Here is a 23803-nt window from a genome sequence, read left to right as displayed (position 1 = left end):
CACTGAGTGAGGGATTGTTTTATTGTCTTCACGACTCACCAGCATATTTGGGAACTTTGGACTCATCCATGGACCAGAAACAGTGGTCAAAAGCGAACACCTGCAGACGAGACAACACAGGGAGTGCAAACACACACTTAGCACACCTGTCTAAGCATGTACAGGGCAACCTTCATAGTGGTCTCATTTCCCTCCCTGAAATACAAAAACAGGCTTAATGTGTTCTGCCATGCCACCATGCAGTAAACCAGCAAGACAGAGCTTGTCTGAATGAGGAAGGTGAAGTTTAACTAAGTACTGTTCAGGGTAGTGCTTAATGCAAATGCACTGTTAGCTGCCCCATGTGTTGTCATACTGGCTAGAGTTAAATTAATTCATAAATCAGGGTCAGTGCTCCACAGAAGAAATTCCAGCAACCGGTGACCCTTGTCTCCAAGGAAACGTGGCTGTAGCTGTTCACAGTGATGCAGGCTGGCTCTCTGCTCTCAGCGTTGGGTTTCACAACACAGACTTGAGCAGTAGAGAGTCCTTATGTCCCCCAGACACCTGCAGGACGTCTGAATGGATACCACACCAAAGCTCCTACACCTCACAGACAGTGGAGTTACTGTATAACTCAATTTCCCTTAGATACAGTTTTCATGCATATTTAAATACTCTAATCCAAACACCTCTGTATATCAGGCTGTTTAGAAACTTCAAGTAAATGGATGGATTTCTTTTCATTTTTATACAAACTTGCAAAAGGCAGTACTGAACCATGTAATTTTTATGATTATTATGATTTTATGTATGCTGTTCCCTCCCTCCAACTCAAACCCTCTGCAATTAGAAACATGATCTCTCTTTTGTGAGAGAGATCAAGGCGCTGTTAAGATAGTTACTATCACAAAATCTTAATTTTACATTAGATTAGAAATCACATTTATATTTAATTTGGATTTTGGTATTGTTTGTGTTATCTTTCTTTCGTGTTTTCTGTGAACTAATTAATTAATTTTAAAAATGTACAATTAAAATATGTTACCCTAACTCAGTCAATCCTCTTTTTAGGATTTCTTTCTACATGTAGAGCAAAACTGATCACATTGTCCCACAGTGCAACAGCACTACTTCACGTTACTACTCCTGGCTTTCAGTGCACTGCTGCTCTGCCAAATCACTTTCCCCAGCACAAATACCTCTAAAATAACTAAAATCCCTTCTAATCATAATAAGGGGTACTGGCCAGGGAACCACTGGTTGCACAGTCAGCATGGGAAGCAGTGGGATCAATGAATGCTTTGAAAGCAAGACCTCCTTGTGTGACTGCAGAAAATTGAGTGGGTGCCATTCAAATAGAACAAAAGTGCCATCATTCTCAATTAGGGCTGGTTTGGTAACTAGTGCTTCAGTCTCCTCTGGTCTGTCTGAGGGTGTGACTGTGCAACAAATTGTTCTAGATTGGACTATTACTATCAATAAGCAGGACAAATAATGATGAAGCCAAGACGCACAAAACTCTTTTTCTCATTCCTAAGAAGAAAAATTGGGGAACCGGATTGGACTGCAGCCTCTGCGAGTGCCACTACAACTAAGCAGACAGCCACGTGCTTGTCTAGTCTAAGGGTATTACAGGGTAACTCAGGTTCACGGGCCCCAGAGACCATGCACGCCTATGGCCCACTCTAAAGCTCCCCAATCCCATCGGTCGCCGGGTGCACAGAGCACAAAGCCTGTCCCTGATGTGTGAAACATCTCTGAGCTAGTCACCAGGGTGTTGTCAAGGGGGGTAGAGGGGGTGCACTCCAACAATGCAGCTTTGAATGTGCACACACACTGCCCCAGTGTCCGTGCTCATCCCTCTCTCATTGTAGAGCCTTTGTGGGTGTTCACGAGATCTTAGAGCGCTGACACATTCACACGGACATCTATCCAGCTCCTGCTGACCAACCAAACTACTAAAACTCTCTCAATCATGTCCCTAGAAACAATGCCACAACAGTAGATCGACCTGTGCAGGATGCTTCTCAGGCCTCAAGGTGAATAGTACGTAGCCGCATCCAGACACTAGATTATTTCAGTATCTGTGATACGGAGAGCAGGAAGTTTCTACAGACCACGTCTTGCACTAGAACTGACTGTTCTGCTGACACTGCATGGCAACTCTGTTCACATAGGCCAGTTTTTGAAGCAGCAGAGACAGATAAGACTTACATACCTTAGGTTGTTTCCTAGTGAATGAGAAGGGTGATCCATCATAAACAGGAGAAACCCACGACCAGAAAAAAGACAGAAAAATAAAGAACACAGTTAGCGATGATACAGTTTAACAGTCAGAACATGTTCACAACTGAGTAAAATGTAGCTGCAATTCCCACAGTACAAAAGTCCCATTGCCTGTGCTGACACTCTTTTTGAACTGATATATATACTGTATGCACTGAAACCTAATGAACTTGATTTTTACAATTTTTTTCTTTAGTGACTTCGTCATTCACCCCTTCCCTCATTTATTCACTTATTCATTCACTTCCACACAGTGGCATTTCCTGGTGGTAGCTGCTGCTGTGATTGGGTTCATAATTGGGCCAGTGGAGCGCGAAGAAGGGAAGAGATTTAGGATTCATTGTCCCACTGACTCTGTTGAGTAAATAGCTCTTATGTCTGTGGACTTAACAGAGAGGCCAGGTTAGGGAAGCTGCACGTTGCATTAAAAGCTGCCAGAACTAAGAACAAAAGAGTTGTATATATGGTTTTAAGTTTTGCAGGATTATTCTCTTAACTGAACAGAGAACTCCTCAAAGCAGATAAACTATGACATCAATTTACAGCCCGGCATCTCCAAACAAATGTTACTATATGGCAAAGATATATGGGACTGTTTTTAAACATACATGTTGCATTATTATGCAGTATAACATATCCACCACCCTTGTGTTTGTGCATCTGCCACAGTCTTGTTCTTCAACAATCAGCAGATTACTGCAAGCATCTCCTAGCACAGAGACAGAGGTGGGCATCACTTTCGTGCAGTAACTAATACAGGACAAGCTGTTTCAGGAAGTCTGAAACAATGCACCAAAGCATGTCACACAAACTCACCTGAGTGACCAACAACAGCAGCCCTAGGTGGAAGCACGACAATATCAGCACGACTGTCTTCTGCACTTTTATGATTTTAAATGCTGCTGTGTTTTCTAAGATCAACCAATTCAAAAAGTGAAGTGATTCCTGAAAAAGCAGGAACTCTTTAGATTTTTCACTGTGATATTCCTGTCTGAGAGTGTTTAACTGTGCTCAGACACATTGAAATAAGAGACAGAAAGAGAGTGAGTGGGCGGGGGAGTCAGAGCAAGAAGGCCTTGTTTAGGTTCAGACCCTGAATCTGAATCTGGGCCACGGACAACCACAGAGACCACTGAGCACTGACAGTCTCCCCTCCCTATCGTGACCTGTCCCTTCATACTGTGCAGATGGATGGATCAGCACTAGGTGGCAGAGGTACAGAGTACAGAGGTAAAACTCATCTGCAGTCCCAGGACAGGAGAGAAAGACACAACAGGATCACATAATATTTTAAATACCATTGAAAAGACAGAGCAGACCAAGAGGATACTGATCAGGTCTCAGTGCATGTTTACCTGGAAGATAAACAGTGTGATTCCTCAAGCTTCAGTGTTGCTACAAAGTAAGGATGTCAAATATGAAATAAACGTGGGTGAGTTATGACAACAAATAGAACAGCTGCTGAAACCTTGTGAAGAATGAGAAACGGAGAACAGATGTCTTTGAACTGAGAACTGGACACAGGGAGCCAGAGAAGGACAAACATTAAAATTTGAAGACAAGTAGTGTGTGTAGTGGAATCTCTGCATCTGCAGCAGACTAAGCAGCAACACATTCACTGCAGTGGTTTGGTGCCACTTGCTCATTATGTCATCTACTGTACATACAGTATGAATCTGGTATGCTGGGAATGTTCAATAAGACAATGGGTGGAACTGTTTCAAACTGGCTATATTTGGAGTTTCTTAAAACAATCGTTTCCTCACAAAGTCTCATAGCAAATTGATTCCTTCTATAATCAGACTAAATTCCAGCCTATAACTCAGTGTTACAGTGTCTTTCTTTACCTCTTCCTCCTATCACAATGTTAAGACCATTAATACATTAAAGTGTCTCGCCCTGCTATAAATATAATCTCTTTAATGTCTCTGGAAATATGTGGCCTTCGTACTTGGCTTATAGAAACCATGCAGGCCATGCCCTCTCCATAACTCCATATTATCTGCAGTGAAAAAAAAAAAAATCTTGCTTATTTGAAAGTGAAAATTATTTTATTACACTATTTGTATCTTCAATTCTATTGATGTTTGATGAAATGAAACATACCAATTTATCATTATTCTACTGGTACTCATTTACCACATACCATACACATAATTGTTATGCTGTAATTACAATGTCCTTATTTAAATAATTTATTAGGAAATGCAACCACTGACAGAATGGTCACAAATGTTATACAGTACAGCTCCAAAGCTGACTCAAGCATGAAGCCTACAGGCCATTTGTTTAATATTCACCATGCATGTCAAGTCCTTGCTTGAGGGCTGATTAAAGGATGTCTTGTGGTAGTACTGTACAAATGTGTGACACACATGTATGGCACAGAAGTGCCAGTTAGCATCAGATTCCTCCCTGCTCAGAGGCAGATGTAGACCCAGTAAGGCATGACTGAAGTCTAAAAGTACAACTGGGGGATGGCTGTGCGCCCCTTAATGTGTGTGTCATCAAGGGCACGCTAAGGCTCCCACGCCTCAAGCTACCTGATGCCAAGACAGCCATGAATGATTTCAACTTGGCTGAGGGTGGACTCTCACACCACTATGATTCTCCTCTTATGTACTGATCTTGTGTCAGAGCAGGCAGATTAAAGGGGCACATTTTGATCTTCTTTATCAAATCCTCGTTTCTCTAAATATTTAGTAAGAAGACCTACTGAGAGCCAGACTGGAGTTTCACAGTCACAGTTAAATTCACTGTTGAAGGTCAGGTACTCAGTCTACTCGACTCATGAAATAGTGACATCTGCCTGTGCCTTCCTGCTCAAATATGTGTATGTGCTGGTGCCCAAAGGGAAGATATGAAGACTGGGAGAGCAGCAGTGGAATCCCCCCTGTGGTTATGGAGCTGGATTAAGGCCACTGGGTTATTATGCCACTGAAAACTGTACTCTTCTAGCTCAGTAGGCAACACACCAGATTAATCCAGTGAATCAACCACCTACTGAAGCAGCTATCCGCTCTTTAAAAAATTGCATTGCAAGTCTACGCTCACACAAGTATTAGACATATAAATGTTGGATATAAATTGTACAACAACAATTAGACACAGAGATGTAGCCCCAGTTTGTCTGTGCACCAAGAATATACTGTCAGAATCATCAGGGTGATTTAGTGTGCAAGAATTTCTGACAATATAATCCTGCTGCTCTAATGGAATATGTAAGTCATGTGAATGAGCTTCACCCCCTGTTGGGTTGACATTTGAAACATTCATTTATCCTGTGTGCATACCCACTCTTGCAAACATTTTTTTTCCCGGTCAGCCCATCCACATATTAATCTTTTATTTTTTCTCTTCTTGATCTTTTCCTACAACTAAATCTGTTGTTAAAACATTGCCTCCCCCACACACTCACACACACGGCTCTTCCCCTGTTTGGCTGTCAACATGCTTCAGACAATTACAATTGAAAACGCTCCAGAGTAAAACATTCAACATTCAGAGCGCTCTCTCTCTCTCTTGCTGTCTGTGTGTGTGTGTGTGTGTGTGTGTGTGTGTGTGTGTGTGTGTGTGTGTGTGTGTGTGTGCCTAAGTGTTGGGTTACAGTGCACTGTGCTCTCACAGGCTACAAGCTAACATTTCAGATGTTCCTCCAGCATGTTGAGAAATGAATACACTGGTCCCCACCCACTCACAGCAGAGGTCACCCTGCTGCACAGTCAGACAGGAAGGAGCAGGAAAATGCCAGGCAGAGGTATGGAAGAGGGGACGGATGTCTTCTGTCTGACCGGTTTCACTTAAGATGACTCCAAAGAAGCAGAACCTAAGTTTGACCAGGCTGTCACATTAAGTAGCATGAAGTAATCAACAGTAAACATGACAAATGGTTTCAGTCAGAGGTTTACATAGAAGACATTCAAAAGCCAGGCAACAGTGAAGGAAGCTGGCTAGATGATGATAGAAACAGATCCGCAGACTACTGAGACGGCTAACTCTGGCTTTTTCATACAAACTATGTACAAGAAGCATTTAACTGTTGTAGTTTTTTGAGGTTAGGGTTAATTTTAATGTTAGATACAGTTAGGTAATTTATTTCAGTGGTTCCCAATGAAGGGGTCAGGTTGCTTCACAGGGTCACAGATGATTAATGGTAGGGGAAGGAAGAAAAACAAAGTTCTGGTGCATAAAGTATTTTTTAACTAACCACCCACACCCACATTTTTGTGAAATACTGGGTAATCTAAACTTTATTAACTAACCTAATTTAAATAAAACCATGTCAACAACTGACTTAACCTTTAACAATGCATTATAACATATTAATGTTAAAATTACATTTTCATCAGAATTGTAATGAAGTGAAAGCCGCACAACATGTAAATACCCATGTAAAGTGTTAAGTATCTGAAAACTGCACCTAAAACACAATTCTAGTATAGTACTTCACACGAACACAGCTGGAGTCTTTGCCATTTAAGCATTTTTAAAATTCCATGGATCATTGTAATAAATGCTAAAATTAGCTTTTAAGAGAATATCTAAAGTGTCTGGGGACATCGCTCATTATATCATCAACATAACTCCAAAACTTTTCTGAATCTTGGCTGTGACCATCACTAAGCAACGAGGGTAAACATGGAGACGAGACAACCTACCAGCATCATGAGTCAAAGTTCCAGCATGAAAGCCAAACTCGGGATCTCCAAAACAGCTCTAATGCAGAGCACTGCCATCAGCAGCACACATGACATACCAACTTCTGCGTGGGCCGTCGAAGTTTCCATAACAAATGTTAACAACACAACATATGATGCAGACAGGATCTAATTTAATCCTATCTGGCATTTCTGACAACACTGTGTGACAAGCTGGGTCAGCAGGTTATGGGCCAAGAGTGTGTGTGTGTGTGTGTGTATGCTAAAACACAGAGGGATACTGATCATATCTGCACTAAAGCCTTTAATCTTGTTTGTTTCAACTGCAACAAACAAGCAAGAGAGAAGTGAAGTTCATCACTTTGTTCAATGTGTTGAGGCTTTTTTGCCACAGGAGAAATGAAGTGACATATTTACTAGCCGGACACTCCTCCTTTGACTCTTTGACTGCTGACTATATGTCACTTCTCTACACGTGCTGTGTGGCTGCTGACAACAATCAAACGCCATAGTAAGTGAAAAAACACATCACAAAAGTCATTAACTGAGAAACTGAGAGATAGACCACAAGTATTTTTACAGTAATTAGATGACTGAACATGGCGAAATCTAATGAGCACAATATTTCTTTCCAGGACAAGTTAAAAATGTGTTTGGGGCTCCGCTTTCTTTCAATACGACTGAAAGTGTGTCCACATTAAACCTATCCTGCCATGAAAATAGATTCATGTAAACACAACAGGCCAGCTCCAAAACCTCTAAAAGGCCTCATCTGAAAGAATCATGTGAGAGGGGAAACCAGAATCATTATGGAGGAGATGTGATAGGGTTTTTTTTTTTTTTTAATTTGTTTTGTTTTTTTGCATGGGCTGCTCTTAAAATGAGAAGCCACATCTGACATTAATGAGGCACAGGCTTGACAAAAAGAGGAGTCGCCATGTTTTCTCAGTTCCGGACCAAGATGTAAACAATGTCCGACCCTCATGACTCGTAACTGGGTGTTTTTAGGCCAAACTACTCTGAGAACAACGACTTGCTGAATGGAAAGGTTGAATTTTGGCACATAAGAGAGCAAAATGGAAAGACAAAGGGAACATTCCTGAGGGCAGCCATTGGACAAGGCAGCATTGTCATTTACAAAAAAGGCTTGTTTTGGAAAGCTTGATGACACATGTGTGAGTTAGAGAAAATGTGACCAAGCTCCAAACCTTCAACAAGATGGGAGACTGTCATGTCTACTCAGCACCTTTAGTGCACCAGAAAAAGCTCGGAGTCTTTTACTTCTCTGTTTCATAACAAACACAGAGCAGTGGAGGCTATCAGTAAAGGCCTTCACTAAACACATGTTGACCACACTGGGCTGGTCTCTGGCAGTCAGCAGACACAGACGAGGGAGTGAACCAGAATTAACAAAGCAGGTAGCTGGCAGGCAGCCACTCTCCAATGTGTACAGTAAATATGAAGCTACAGCCAGCGGCCTGTTAGCTTAGCTTAGCATACAGACTGGAGACCTTGGATACAGCTAGCCTGACTCATCCAAAGGTGACAAATTCACTTAAAGGTATCTGATAAACGCATTATATCTTGATTAAGATTATGAAATAAAACTGCAGCCTTTGATCTGCAGCTCTAGTTTGTAGCGTTGGTGCTAAGCTAGGCTAGGCTAACCAGCTGCTGGCTGTAGAGTAGCTTCATACACTGCACTGATACGGGAGTGGCACCAACCTTCTCCTCTAATTTATGTCAGAAAGCAAATTAGCACAATTAGTAGACTTTAAACAAATCAATATTTAATTCTTACCTCAAACTGCTCAGTTATCTGAACATATTCAATAATATTTGTTCAAGACTGGTGATATACTAAGAGCATAGCGCCCTCCTGCTGAGTGACCTAATTGAAGATCCTCTCCAAAGCATTCAGATTACAAAACCCAAATAAGCATGAAACAGTCAAGTGGAGATAAACCCAACTGGCTTCTTGTAACCATTAGTGATAAGGAGGAGATTACAGCGGAAATTACAAGCTTGGTTTCAGATATGATCAGATAGAGACACTGCAGAGCTTCAGTAGCCTGAAGGATGAGAGGATAAAGGTCATGTTTTCACCACTACAAAGACATATCTTTAGTTAAATACGGTACATATTTTAAAAAATGTTTTGGTTCACCACAATGAAAGGAAGGCAAAAGTCAGCACCTTCCTCTGACATAAACCATACCAAATCATTTGTGGTTTACTTTTGGCTTTCGTAAAACTCTTTGTATTGAACCTGAATTATACAGAAGATTCTCTGACTCTCATTTAAAACGACTACCCGCATTCAATTGTTGTGTGTTGAAGAACATGTTGGGGCATGATAGATGTAATATGGCCCTATTGTGTGACTCAAAGGGTATTTTCTTGTGATGCTGCACTGCCACTCAACCCGTGTGCAGACAGCAGCCTCAGGTATTTCTGTGCAGAGCCACCCCCACCTTCATTGTGTCTAAAACCCAAAGGAGAGCAGACTGGTGCGTGAAAACAAAACTACTTTCCCAGATTCCCATTTCAAATATGCCATTCATGCCAGCTTAACCGTCAGATGAAATTTGAAACTTTTGGAAACTTAACCTGCCGCCCTGAAGTCACAATCCACATTTCATTTGCCTAGCACTGAGATTATCCTTTATTTCTCAGGGGAATAAAGAGTTAACAAGTGTGGCTGTGATCACCTGCAGTGCAAAGAATAAGACCTAGCCATGAAAGAAAATCCTTTATATTTCTTCAAAGTCTTTACATGACTTACATGTTTTCTGTCTGTGCAAAATCTGATTAAAAACGCAGACACAATCTGGAGAGTTTTCAAGTTCACCTCACTAGAGACTTAATTTCTGTTTTCCATCATTAAATTCCATATTTCACCATCTACAGAAATAAACAAGAGTTCAAGTTATTTCAGATGTGGCTAAAAAGTACCTCTTAGTGTTGTTGCCTTTCTGAGACTCCGCATTCCCATGAGAGAGAAGAAGTTCCCATGCTCGTGCCCCTGCAGCCATATTTGACATGCTAATACCCACTAAATCTGACACATTTCCAACACACAGGAACAGGTGTCTTCAAAACAACACAGTCTTAGGGATCAGGGTATCCCCCTTCTGTGGCTCCACAAGCAGCAGAGAACAAAATTATATGGTTTAAGAAAACCATGGCAGCCTAAACACAGAGACCCAAAACACACACAGCACTAGCACTGAAATGTTAACAAGTAATTACATAGCTGGTCTACACTATGTGACATAATAAAACTAGGGTCATCGTCACTGTACAGTTACAAAATGTACTACCTCAAGAATTACTAACGAGTAAATAGCTCAAATTTAAAAAAAAACAGCTTCGGCAAATAGGAAAACTGTGAGTGTAACTGAATCCACCAGAAGCTGAAAACATTTCATATAAATGACTAAAAAGAGAGGCATGGAAGGAATCTCTGTATGACTGATACAACAGCTAAATCAGATATGGCAACTCCTCCTGAAAATGTGAAATGAGTTTGTGTCTCACTCAGCAACATGGCAACAAGCACTGTAGCTGTAGAAAGATCTGGCATCAGAGCCAAATACTAATTACCTCACAGAGAATATTGCAGATGTAGTCGCTCTGAATCTCTACACAGTTATCGCCATTCCCCTGACCTCTCAGTCATAAACAGCCTTTTGTTCTGTTATATATCCTGTTCTACATACTGTATGTTAGAGCTGAGCATGATTTGTTTAACTACCTGGAACAACACCACTGTGTAGCAATTTCTGATAATTACCTTAAATACGCGTTAATGTGTGGGACCCGTGATGCTTGGGGAGCAAGCTCATTACCATTTAATGCTGACTGCAACAGTAGAGAAAGTGTTATACTTTAACAAGACCGGATTTGGAGCCACGGCAAAAGCCTTTACCACTGTGGCACGCATTTCCCTTTAAAATAAATTCATTTTCAGCAGTCTCTGAATTGTTTGCTTGAGAGAGACAGAGAGGACATTATCAGAGTGATGACTAGAGGAAAAGAAATAATAGTGTCATATTTATATCTAACTGATTATTCCTTTAGGTTTATTTGCACCCATGGATATTCAGGTCAGCTGTCTAACCATGTGTGACATGAACAGCAGAGGAGAGCAAACCAACCATATGGTAAAAATGTAAAAAAAAAAAAAAAACTATGGGTGAAATCAAACATCTGATTGCTAACTGTTAAGACATCTACATGACTTCACATGCATACAGTCATCATTAGCCTGCACATATTGTGTGACTCCAGACATCCCCTCATTACAATTTAAAAGCACGTTACATCACAAGCCTGCAGAAACGGCAGCTTTTTTTTTTTTTGCTGACCTTCAGTGTGCATACCGAGTGGGAAACATCAGAGGATGCTTAGCTGTCCATTGTTGCAGCATTTCACCACTTTTAGACATGCTTAAGGTGTATTTTAAAAAGCCGCCACTGGGTCTAACACCACCTTGGACACCACAGAACTTAAATTAGGTCCAGAGATTTACAGTGATACCGGGGCTCAATACTAATCTGTCTTCCATTAATTCTGTCTTACAGGCGTCTTCCCACCGCTACTGGCACTGAAATGCCACCGCAGATATGCAAAATGTGAGGGCGGTGTTATTATTATTATGCTGAGATTATTAGTTTTGTAAAGTTCACACAAATTACATAACATAGTATCATGTTGCAAGCAGGTGGTAACAAATATCATGTCCTCAGGAGCAGCAGAGGACTCTTCCTGCTCGAGCATCACGTTACTTTCTAATGTTATGATGTATCTTCAGACTTTTTAATAAGACTTAGTAGTCCAGCAGTTATAAGCAAGCCTTGAATGTTGTATTACAACCAGGGTGGGATGCAATTACAGTGATAGTGTAATCTGCATTTTTCTGTTCCCTTACTTAGGGACATTTCTAAAACACCAGAGCCAAGAGATTTGATTTTGAGGATGTCTGAGCTGCAACTAAGTCACACATCACTAAGTGTTTTTATATCTGTAATAATGCAGATGTCCACATAGGAGGACACAACTACAAAGTGTTGACATGTTTGCATACCTGTTCTCTCCTTTTGCATTTGAGGGTGGTGGGTGTAGGACCGTTTGGTTGTCCTCCATATCCACGACGCATTTTGTATTCAGCTCAATTTCTGCAGAGAGAGGTTTGTTGGGAAAGTAAAGCACAATGCGGGGGTGTGAAAAGTCAAATCCTCGCCACTTTGGCCGTGTTTAAACTACACTACTCAAGTCTGACTTCAAGCTCACAACTCCAGCTGAAAGCAGCAATGGCGAAGAAACCAAAACTTTAGGATAACGTAGCAGGAATCCGAGCAGACAGAAATGCGAGTTTGCAAACAGAGATGTGGTTGAAACACTTACCCCTGCGGTTCATGGGCCGGACTCTCACTGCAACTTTTACCTTTGTATCCGACATTTTCGTCCACTTTGCTTTCCCACCCTGTCTATGCGCCGAGCTATCAACGTATGGTCTGTGAATCCCCGACAAGAAGCAGACTCTAGTTAAACAACCCCGAAATAGTCCGGACCTCCAGGACAAGTGAGCGAAACGTGTTCATCTTTTCCCCCTCTAGATCCATCCGGGTTCGCCTCTTGTGCAAATCCAGCTCTCTACTCCAGCCCCAGACAGCATCCCCACCGCCATCTTCCACTGGGAGCACGACTGCTATCCTCTGGCAGGCTGGAGACGGCTGTGCCAAAGAGAGAGAGAAAGGATTTACGCACCGCGCCGGGCAGGGGAGGAGACGAGGGAGAGACGAGGGATGGCAGCCTGACAAGTTGATTTACATGCACCGACGACAGGCATCATGGCACCAGTTTGGAGGTAATAATGTGGAGAAGATTGTTTGTTAGTTCCATTTTTATTTTTTCTTACATTTATACATTACACATCAGTTTATTCCACATGTCTAAATTGCATTTTACTGTCACTTTATAAACTGCACTTTTCCCAAATCATGGTAACAGCAATAGATCCACTAGTTTGAATTGCAGCCCCATGAAAACTAGATACCACTTTTTCACTTTCTCCCCCTTAGTCACAACTTTAAGGTACAGAAACTAAATATTATACTGTATATAATGTATTTGTTACATATTTTTCCATGGTTCACACTTCAAAGCACACAGTAACAGTAATAATAATAATAATAATAATTTTATTCATAGACCACTTTTCAAACACGTTACAAAGTGCTGAACAATAAAAACAATATAGGTGTAATGTGTCTGAATCTACTTGTTCTAGTCATTCCCCCCCCCCCCCCAAACCTTGTCTGTATTTATAAATAATTACATTAGGACACCTCATCACTCACTAATAAGGCTACATTTAATATTACTCCTGGCCTGCTCACACTGTACATGAGCTATTTGATGGATCCAGTATCAGATTGAGCAGAATAAATCTTCACTGTATGGTCTCCACTGTCCAAAATAACAAGTGTATTGTTCAGTGGCACCAATCCAACTGGGCGGACAAGGTGATCACCCACTAGAGGAGTTAGGGAAGGGCCGTTCTCGACCTTTCCTAAACTCCAAATTATTCCCTGATCCGAGTCAATCACAATCACATCCCCGTCTTTGTCAAACACCACACCTGACATGTTCAGCTTCACAGTGGACTGCAGGATGAGGCTGAAACTTTCTGTATGATAAAGGATGTGGAAATCTTTCGTAAACACTTTCAGTCTCGTGTGCTGGTGCCGGTCTGTTGTTAAATGCTCTATCACGGCTGTGTTTCCAGTCATGCGGCAGCAGGCAACTGCTTTTGGATGCTCGAGATCAGAAATGGCTGCATTTTGCTCCAGAATGACACCACGAGTATAGTCCACTTTTATCTGGGACACCGTGCCGGCCTGAACGTCTGACACCAGGATCTGCCCACAGTTGTCTGTGTCCACACTCCAGGGCATCTGGAAGGAACCCTTGATGGTCAACACGTGGCCACCTCTGGAGGTGAAAACCTTCACAGCTTTAGCCCCTGCATCAGTCACCACCAGGTAACCACAGGGAGTCACCGCCACATCAACTGGGTAACAGATCTCCCCACTGGCTTGTTCTCTTCGCCCAAAACTATGCAGCTTCTTGCCCTGTGGACTGAAAACCACCACCCTCTTCTCTCCATCATGCACCACCACTATTGTCCCTGAAGACCCCAAAACAGCTATCCCAGTGGGGTTGATAAGAGTCCCCCAACCACCAAAAGCTGTGCATAGGTGCAGAGCTGTGGATGTCAGACCTGTGGCCAAGCTAAGGCCCCTTTTTACCCTCTGAGGAAGAGCAGAGGAACTCCAGGATAACAGCAGCTCCTGCAGGTCACTAAGAACCTGGCACTGGGAGGTGCTGTCAACACTGCACAGCTGTCGACAGAATGGGCACTCCAGCTTCCTCAGAAGAGGGTGGGACAGAGCTGTGATGCATTCCAGACAAAGTACATGGCCACAGGAAAGGTTCTGTGGTCTGCGCTCCCTCTGCTGAGAGTCGAACTTCTCGAAACAGACTTTACACTCCAGCAAGTTGATCTGGATCTCTCTCAGAATCCTCTCAGGACTCCGACAGCTGCCACTCAGGGAACATGGACTTGTGGCCATGATTGAGATATCAGAATATCCTGTCGTTTTTTAAAACTACTGAGAGTGTTCAGTCAGCCGCTGCAGAAAGCATGATGTTCAAGAAACCGAAAAAAGACCTGTGGTTCCAGTGAGATGGGAAGAATGGTGAGGAGAGGCAGTAGAAGGCAAAACAGTGCAATAATAGTCATGCCCTGTACTTTAGGCCCCAGTGATCATGTGACATTTTGCACATGACCAAGGCTCTCTGCTGCCCTCCCATGGAAATTCACTTACACAAAGGTTGGAGAAGTTAAATCAGTTGCAGCTCATGTTGTTTTTCAACAATATGGACTTCTCAGACATCAGAAACAGCAGGAGAGAGTATCAGAAAAATATCTATTCCATGTTCTATATGTATGTTAGTATTTAAAATATATAATAAAATATGAATTCCTGTCTGCATTCAAAGCCAGAATCCTTGGATGTTCACTTGTATCACATGGTACCTAAAGCTCACTGCCTTACAAGTGCTGATTCAAGGGCTCTTCTTTCAGCAGACTCTGCCTATATCTCTGCTACTGCTCATTTGCAGGACTATATGAAATCTTTGTCCAAGGTACCGTCAACTGTACCTTCAAATACATCAGCATGAGGAAGCTATTCTGGTCTGTGAGTTTCATGGTGTGCAGACTGAGTGAAATCTGATCTGAGACAGGCTGTGCCTGACTCAGCCAATCCAGCACTCCGTTGCTGCAGCTTGGCGCTCTTCAGGGGTCGAGCAAGGTCGTCCATGATTTCCTATTGTCAAGTACATGACCAGCTTCCTACTGATTGAAGACTTTTTCCAATGTTAAGGGCATTTGCTGATGAAGTGTTAGTGCAGCCAGTATATGTTAAAAACAAAAGGGGACAATCTTACATCAACAACAACAACAACAACAAAGAGCTTCAGAGGAATTGTAAAACATTTTAATGTGTTTCATTATTTCACAGTGAAAAAGAACAGCACAAGTAATTTTCAGCAGAATTATTTTTGGCAGAAGTTACACATTAAATCCGGAGACAACGCATCATTTATATGTTGTGTTTTAGGGCAGCCTGAGCCATTCCACAGAGATCAATGCATGGATTGTCGTGTATTATGAGGGATATATCTGTACTGAGATGATACTGGCAGAGCAAATGAAAATATACCTTCAATAAGAGAGGAGTCCAATAATCAAATACAAAAAGCTCAAATTTAGTCTTAACTGAGAAACGACTGAAAAAGAAAACAAGCAAAGAGGCACAAGGGGTGGATTAAATTGTTACAGTGACAGTGAAGGACATAAAATATCAATACTGGTGTCCTTTTGTATGTAACACAAAGATGTGTTGAATAATAACATAGCATTTAGCTACTAAAACACTTCATTTGATTTGACACAGCCATGCAAATGTAATATACGCAATAACAAGAAGGTTGACAGGAAAACAAAGCCACCTGCACACAGACAGAAAAACCATGACAACACATGCAGGCATTCGAATAACTGCCCTCTGTTATCAGAGCAGTAAAAAAACAAACAAAAAATAAAACATGATAGCAGCCACAGACGGACAAGGAGAATAAAAATCACTTAAGGTCAAAGTGATTCACTAAATACTCAAACATTACAAAATGTACAGTTTTTCCAAGGAAACATTCTGAAAAGTGCTTAAACTGTGTGTGTTGCTTTGTTCCAGGTCAAACAAATCTCAGTTGATTCTTATGCCAAGCTAAAGCTATCTTGCATTGAAATCCTGTCCACATTCAAGTTATAAATATCTATGAAGTAAATAGACAATCAGGTACTAATAAAAACCTCTGCCTTTCTGTGCCATTATCACAGAGGCTTAATTAATATGATAAATTCTACATAATGGCTTTTATTATTGAAATGTGTTGAACCACTATTATAGAGTTGAGGCTGGTTTAGACCAGTCAAATAAACAGCTGCTTCAGAAAGCATTTCGATATTAAGATCCCTTCCCTTTTAGGACACTTTATTGTGTTGTAGACTAAATTTTAAATGGATACAACTATTTTGAAACCAATCTACACTCAATGATCAATAATAATGACAAAGTTAAAATATGCCTTTTGAAATGTTTGCTATTAAAAGAAAAGGCTTTTAAAAACATACTTTGTGGGTTATTGGATGTAGAATGATCTGAAGTCTGAACCACTGCATATTAAATATCAATGATATACTGTATCGTAGGATAAAAGTGTCGTTTATCAGCTACAATATCATGCGGTCACATCTAGAATTGGCAGTTTTTATTGCCATCTCTTCCTCTATTACACTCAAACACACAGTACCGCTTTTTTTCTCTCTCCCACACTCACACTCTCTCTCACACACACACACACACACACACACACACACCCTGTGATCAGTGGTTTAGGAGCTTTTAGTGATTACAGCATACAGTAGTGTGCATTTCTGTTTTCCAAGCCTCTGTGCACACCTAATAACACTACATAGACTTGTTTATCCACTTATTCTCTCCCGTCTCCACTGCCTCTATTGTAGGTGGGCCTTTCCAGACTTCAATTACACCAGTAACTTTACCCCCTATTCAACCTGTGATCCTTCAGACCTGGCTCCAAGGAGTGCGTTCAGGAGTCGCCAACCAGCCTCTGGTTCCAGTTCCTACTGGCTGTCCAGGCCATTGATGGATTTGGTCTTTCCTGAGCCCTTCCCTCTCTGCCTGGTTGTAGGACTGTCACCACCCACTTCCATCTCTCCTGAAGCATGATCAAATACTTAAAGTGAGTTTATAGAAAGATGGGACTGAAATATGTACCTTTACATAATGGGTGAAACACTATTTGAAACACTAGAGGTCAGCTCTTTACAAGAAATCGGCTAAGGACCGATGTACATATTGTATGAGCCTTTATATGTAGGTGATGAATTCAGGGTACCTTTGAATTCCTCAGACACATGGTCGACAGATTCTGTGTAATTACTGTCCTCGCATTCCGAGAGGCGCTGTGAAAGGGGAAGAGGTTCAGACACATACCACACTACCATACCATCAGCACAGGACAGGGAACTGATCCCAGTGAATGATATAAAGAGAATAGGCCTTCAAATTAATAATCATGGAGGTTCCTCAAGAGAAAGTCAGTTGGCCCTCTAATGCTGATCTGACCTATTTGTTCCAAGAAATGCTCTTTTGTCATTTAGACATACAGCAGATATCCAGTATTTAATGTAATGTTTGCTGTGGTATGACACAGGACATGTATATAAAGCACAGATGAGAGGAGAAAATCCACCTACCTTATGTCTTGGACCATAATTTTCGGCAAACCAGACCATTCCATATAGACACAGGAATGTAATGAAGGCCTAAAATAGATCCAATTTCAAACAAAGAAAATGAATTAATAACTTACAGCACTGTTTTAAATTTGAAAATACTGAAAATGAGCAAAATAAATGTTGTATTTTAAAGTCTGAAGAGCCTCTTAAGAGAGCAACAGGAATACATGCGATTTTAATCTTACCAAACACAGTAGCCAGAGGATCACATAGAGGATCTGAGTTTTTGAAAACAAGTCCTGTCCAAACTTAATACATGCCAAGGCCTCCAGGAAGGCAATCGCCCTGTTAATGAGGAGAGAAAAAAAAAAACAAACAAACACAGAACTGAAACCTCTTACTTAGCTGCAATAATACTTTCAGTTTAACAGAAAAACATGTTACCTGTGAGCTGCACTATGCTCACTAACATGAACATGTTAACATCTACTCAGTGAATGTATTACTTTTGTGGGTAACAGCATTCCTGATGTAGGTCAGTAGCCTGAGAGTTTGGGCACATAGTAGATCCAGGAGTCATCTTTAATCAGGGGTACACTTTCAGGTTTGACTTACCCAAACACCCAGCACTGGGTTCCAACTCTTTTGCACTGTGTGTCAGTAAGGTACGCATAATACTGCCTAAAACAGAAACAATAACACCAAAATTAGCAGATTTAACCTGTAGACTCTTTTACTCAGCAATTTTCTCAGACTGTCAAAACAAGAAACAGGACATGAGCATGTGCAATCCATTAAAATCGTGAGATTGTGTGCCTGCTAATAAAACTCTTGTTGACTTTCTGTGTTTTTACCTCACTGTTGGAGCTGTGATGATGCCAATAAACAGGATTCGACACCAGCTGAGAGCATGGCTTGCAGGAAAGATAAAAATATGCTTGAGGAAAAATGTGTTCAACTCTGTTAGCTGTGAACAAAAAAAGGAGACACAACACTGTCAAATCCATACCATATTAGAGAGTCAGTAAAGGGCCGACACATGGCTCCACAGTCACACATTTTGGAATTGAAATAAAAGTTGGAATGCCCTTTAACATGTAGCACTTGCAAATTATACCTACAGTATGTTTTAAAGGGTTATCCAAAAACTTTGGAAGAATATTATTAGATACTAATTTATATATGGCTGAGGTCCAGGAGATAGATATCAGCAGTATCCTAATGCCTGGCCTGTCTTGGGGCATATCTTTCAGTGAAGTATTGGTTAAGTAAAACAAATGCCAAGTTGGAATTGAATCAGATGACTTGATCAGTCAAGGAAATATTACGTTTTGGCTCCAAAACCTAGTTGTTCTGGCTAAATGTTAATGAACTTTGTTCTACTGCACTGTCCTAAAGGTGTGAGCCTAAGGACAGAAATGCTCTGTCGTAGAAATGCTCTAGTTTTAGAGGCCTGGTATTATGCTGACTCACTGCCATGTCTTACTGGGAGCGGAACAAAGCTTGTTAATGTTAATGTTATCGATGGTTGGTTGATTCATTCAATTGATTAACACCAGTGACTTTACTGCTATGATAAAAAATATCTGCTGCAAAAAAGGTATATATACACACACTGCGACTTATGTCTTACAGACGTTTTCGGACAGGTTGTTCTTGATTTCATTGAAATGTTGAATTGTCTCTGCCATGTGTTGACTTTTGTCTTTCATTATGACTGTAGACAGTATTTGTTTTAAAGGTATATACATGTGTGTGTGTGTGTGTGTGTGTAGGAAGAGCACAGGTGTAGTGGGAAAAAAGATTTAATGACAGCTCTGTTCCATTGATACGTGCCAGCAAGGGATTCCAGTGAGGCACAAATGCAGTGCCCTGGAAATAGAAAACCTAAAAGTAATGCAGCACACACTAAAGTTATTAGTTGCGCCTGTGTTTGACAAGTTATATTGTGTGCTGGGAGTAAGGACTATTGGCAGTGAGACTTGTAATTAGTGCTTTATTGCATACAGATGCACTGAAAAAGTCAACCAGTTCAGACTGAACTTACAACGTATAGCCAGTGCTGCTAACAATTAATAGTGACAAATGACAATCAAGAAGACTGTGTAACAATGGAAGTCACATTTGATTTAACACATTGGCAACAACCATGGCAATTCCTTTAAAAGGACACACTATCCAACTCCCTCTCATCTGCACTGAAAGATAATGAAAAAGAGGACCTGCTGCCAGGGTATTCACTCATCTGACCTGGAGCTTGTGCAGATGAACCCAGTGAAAATGACATTATGCCGATTCTAGTTGAGCTCTCCCATGTTTCTCCACCTAATTCACAATGATATATACTATTTATAACCTCAAGAGATTTGGAAACTGTTCCAGTCAAAGACAGGGTAGTATGATGTTGTTTCATCACTACACAAAAATGTGAGACACACTGGTGTTCATTACCATGGAAATCTCAAGGCTAGAAATTCTGGTAGCTTTAACTGATCCTTGAGTAGAGAGCAAGAGGGCTTACACAAGTTCTCCATGCATGGTTTTCTCATCACCATAAATTGTTACTAAGTAATCCAGACTGGCCTTTACTCTTATGGGATTAGCCGTTAATGTGTAGACGGCATGACCCTCATGAATTATATGGATCCATGTGGGAGAGGTTTTAAGATTTCAACAATGGAGGAGGTAATTAGATTAGCCAGGACTGAGCACGCGGAGCACACTGGATTATCTCCAACTAGTCAGCACTTAGTCACCATGATCTGGTGAGAGGATTTCTCACTGACCCACCTGCCAGATGATCATGAACAGATAGACGCCCATCACACGCTGCAGGGAAGACTTTGGGTCAAGCCAGCGCACATAGGTCCAACTTGCTGGGGTGAACTGTAACACAGCTCGTTTGATTTTCCCTGTGGTGGTATGGATGTCCCTGGAAGGAAGCATAGCAGAAGGATTACAAAGACAAAGAAAGATTTACAATAAGCATTATGTTAGTACAGAAGACAAAGCCAACTGAAAGAAATGCAATTACATTCATCATTTCATCAGTTTACTCCTTAGGATCATATTTGAAAACAACAATTCATGCATTCTGTCATGATGTAAGCTAAGCATTAAACCCTACTACAATTTAAAACCGTAAGAATAATAGGGTAATTTCATATGTAATTACAAAATTACATATGAAAGAGCAGAAAATAAAAACATTATATTATATTATCATTATTATTATATATACACTGATATTTGCACATCAATTTAAATTACAGTCACTTATGCAGAAAAAGTATTACCGACAATATACCTTGTGTATTGATACTGAATGTGAGCTGATACCTCAGTTCCCCTTTCACATCATATAAATAACTTAGAAAAGTCAACTGAAAAAGGGTTGGCATGTTTCTATTTTAACTGTTCACGGAGACTATCAGCACTAAACTGGAAACAACTTTATCACAGTAGTAATTAATTCCCAGACTGCCAGCTCATACTTTATACTGGCCCAGTGGTAGGTCCTCATTTCCAAAAAGCGGCACACGGTCATGCCAAGCCAGATTCCTCCTCCATTACACAGCAGAATATCCAGAATCACCTGGTCCCACCAGCACTCAGCAAAGTTAGGCAGCAGATGCATGAAGAACAGCTATAGAAACAGGAGAAGAGTTAGCAATAGGAGTCTGCAGCATAGATAGAAAGCTAGGCTTTAATATATCTAGCTTTCCAGATATGGAAAGCTGGATATATTAAAAAATGTTAATATATTAATAACAACCAAAACCATTCCTTTACCACCACATAACCCACATTACTGTGTTAGTTGCCCTTCCGATATCTCTATTACACAGAATGAGTACAAGGGAGCACAGGCAGACATAAATAGAAAGTGATGTCACAGGGAGCTACAGGATGCTAAGTGTATAATGATAGCTGGTGTTTGCCTCTGTACCTCAGTAAGCTCCCAGGTAATACTGATGGTCCAGCACAGCCCATAGCTTCGAATCAGGAGGGCCTTCATACCCCAGCCCCAAAAATGACTGAATGCAAAAATGTCAAAATGGCTCATGATTCTCTCCCAGGTGATGACATGGCAGTTCACAGCATATTCCTGCAGAGAGACATGCAGATAGGGTCACTGCAATAATTGACAATCCCCTGGTATTGAGCATATAAATCGATCTGAAAATGATTTGCTGTGAAAGTTTAAACCACTCACCATTATGTCTGCTTCCCTCTTGGCATAGCGTAGGTTTGGGTCCAACCAATACATTAGCTGCTTTACTTGTTGCCAGTTGAGAAAGATGATGAAAACCAGGAACAGGAAGTAGAGGACACTCAGACCTTAGCGACAGCAGGACACAACATTAGAAAGGGAAATCTAAGGTCCAAAGGAAACAGTTTTTGACCCTGTATGTTTTTAAGCAAATACTCACCAAAAACTATTCGCCATATTGCTGGATGTGGTCTGGTGAAAGGACCTACAACAAGAAATTTTACAAGAAAAACACAGGTAACACATCCTACTAATCTGATAACACATTTACAACGCTTTTATTCACTCCCCCCAAAAAAAGGATATAAAGTCAAGGCAATTAAGTGAAAGGGGTCAAAAGAGAAAACCAAAAAAAAACAGCATGTTCATAATGCTGTCTACCCCACACTTTAAGTTTAACATACATATTGCTGGGGTTCTTCCTTGTTTGGATTAAAAGGGTTTTGTCGAAATCAGATTTTTTTTTTCCTGCGATTAAACATGAATGTGTGAAAAAACTGCAGGATATATGTGATTAAAAGCCAATCACACACACTCCTTACTAACAGTATCATTTCAATCTCTCTTTTTTTTTTTTGCTTACCATTAGGAAATGCCAAAACACTGATGACAAGGAAGAAGGAGATGACCAGGATGAGCCCCACCCAGAGATTACTGTCAGGATTTCCATCATCTCTGCAGAAAAAAATAGCCAAATATTACCCAGTCAGCAATTAATATTATTAGCATTACTATGGTATATGTATAAGAGCTCGTTTTAGAAGTAGCTTATGCTTTAGATAGTGATGTGTATGTTTCTCAAATGGCTTCAAGTTTAAAACAACACACAGCAAAAACATTAAGCTTTACATTGTATTAGATCTGTAGAGCTCATTCGGGTTTGGATTAAATCGAGCTACAATTACGACTCGTCTAGTCACACTAATAAACTCTTAGCTAGCCAATGTCAACACAGAAAACAACGTTCAGCACTGAACAAACGGTACAAAAATCATCTTTTTATTGGGATAGCATAACGACTATAGAAAAAAGGCAGGTAATTACTACTGAGAAAACAATCGTTAGACCACCGCCAATGTTATTTTCAGATTTATAATCTAATTAATAGTAGCTATAAGCTAGCTAACCTCTGTGTATACCTGGCACAGTCACAGCATCACCGTTAGCCACATGCTAACCAAGCTAAGCTAATTTACCAAGCTAATGCTAGCTGCTGATGACTTACCTTGTGAACGCGAAATACATCAAACTGAGCACCGTGCATGTCAGCAGCGTTATCGTGTGCGGCCTGTAGAAAAACTCAATCGTGATATCTTCGACCTGCTGCTCGTTTATCATTCGGAAATGCATCCTGTAGTTCACATCATCTTTGCTCAAGGTGTGGGATCCGCTATACGGCGACGCCATAGCAGGACGCAGCCGCAGCTCCTCACATACGCTTTGATGAAGCGATCTAACCCCCCGTGCAGCAGGGACCAGCTCCACAAACCGCAGACAGTTCACATAAAGACAGAAAGCGACATAGCGGACGATCAGTGGGCAGAAGGCGAGCAGGCTAACCAGAAAGAGCAGCAGAGGGTTTCAAGAGAAGAAGAAACTGTTCACTTTTGATTTTGATTGGGTTTCACACGTGTTTTGTTGGGAGTGTCCCGAAGCGGAAGAGTTCATCTCTCACATCATATGCTGTGTGTGCGTGTGCGTGCATGT

General features: G+C 41.0%; 3 protein-coding genes across 6 annotated transcripts in view; all 3 read right to left on the bottom strand.

The window, feature by feature from the left end:
- Positions 1-12722, bottom strand: part of kif13a (kinesin family member 13A) — a 31944-nt gene extending 19222 nt beyond the window's left edge. For 3 of the 4 annotated variants that reach the window (XM_026371990.1, XM_026371993.1, XM_026371992.1), the window contains exons 1-4: positions 12336-12721; positions 12016-12106; positions 2201-2213; positions 40-100 (exon numbers count right to left, since the gene is read on the bottom strand). In XM_026371990.1, the coding sequence (XP_026227775.1) occupies positions 40-100; positions 2201-2213; positions 12016-12106; positions 12336-12390 (220 nt within the window). In that variant the 5' untranslated portion in view covers positions 12391-12721. Of the gene's footprint in view, positions 1-39; positions 101-2200; positions 2214-12015; positions 12107-12335 lie in introns of all 4 variants that reach the window. The other variant, XM_026371991.1, reaches the window with a different exon arrangement.
- Positions 12723-13243: 521 nt separating this feature from the next.
- On the bottom strand, positions 13244-14721 carry LOC113170342 (E3 ubiquitin-protein ligase NHLRC1). The gene has a single exon (XM_026372407.1). The coding sequence runs from the start codon at positions 14564-14566 to the stop codon at positions 13343-13345; it is 1224 nt and encodes a 407-aa protein (XP_026228192.1). The 5' UTR covers positions 14567-14721; the 3' UTR covers positions 13244-13342.
- A 753-nt stretch (positions 14722-15474) lies between these two features.
- ptdss1a (phosphatidylserine synthase 1a) lies at positions 15475-23755 on the bottom strand. Its single transcript, XM_026372086.1, has 13 exons — positions 23322-23755; positions 22680-22771; positions 22257-22301; positions 22040-22164; positions 21773-21931; positions 21318-21469; positions 20614-20755; positions 18678-18790; positions 18439-18504; positions 18069-18168; positions 17842-17910; positions 17481-17547; positions 15475-17300 (listed from the first exon to the last, which is right to left on the bottom strand). The coding sequence occupies exons 1-13, from the start codon at positions 23501-23503 to the stop codon at positions 17206-17208; spliced, it is 1407 nt and encodes a 468-aa protein (XP_026227871.1). The 5' UTR covers positions 23504-23755; the 3' UTR covers positions 15475-17205.
- Between the last annotated feature and the right edge of the window lie 48 nt (positions 23756-23803).

This window comes from Anabas testudineus, chromosome 16 (genome assembly GCF_900324465.2).
Source record: "Anabas testudineus chromosome 16, fAnaTes1.2, whole genome shotgun sequence".
In the NCBI taxonomy this organism is placed as follows: Eukaryota; Metazoa; Chordata; class Actinopteri; order Anabantiformes; family Anabantidae; genus Anabas; species Anabas testudineus.
This window is presented reverse-complemented; position numbering and strand designations above follow the sequence as displayed.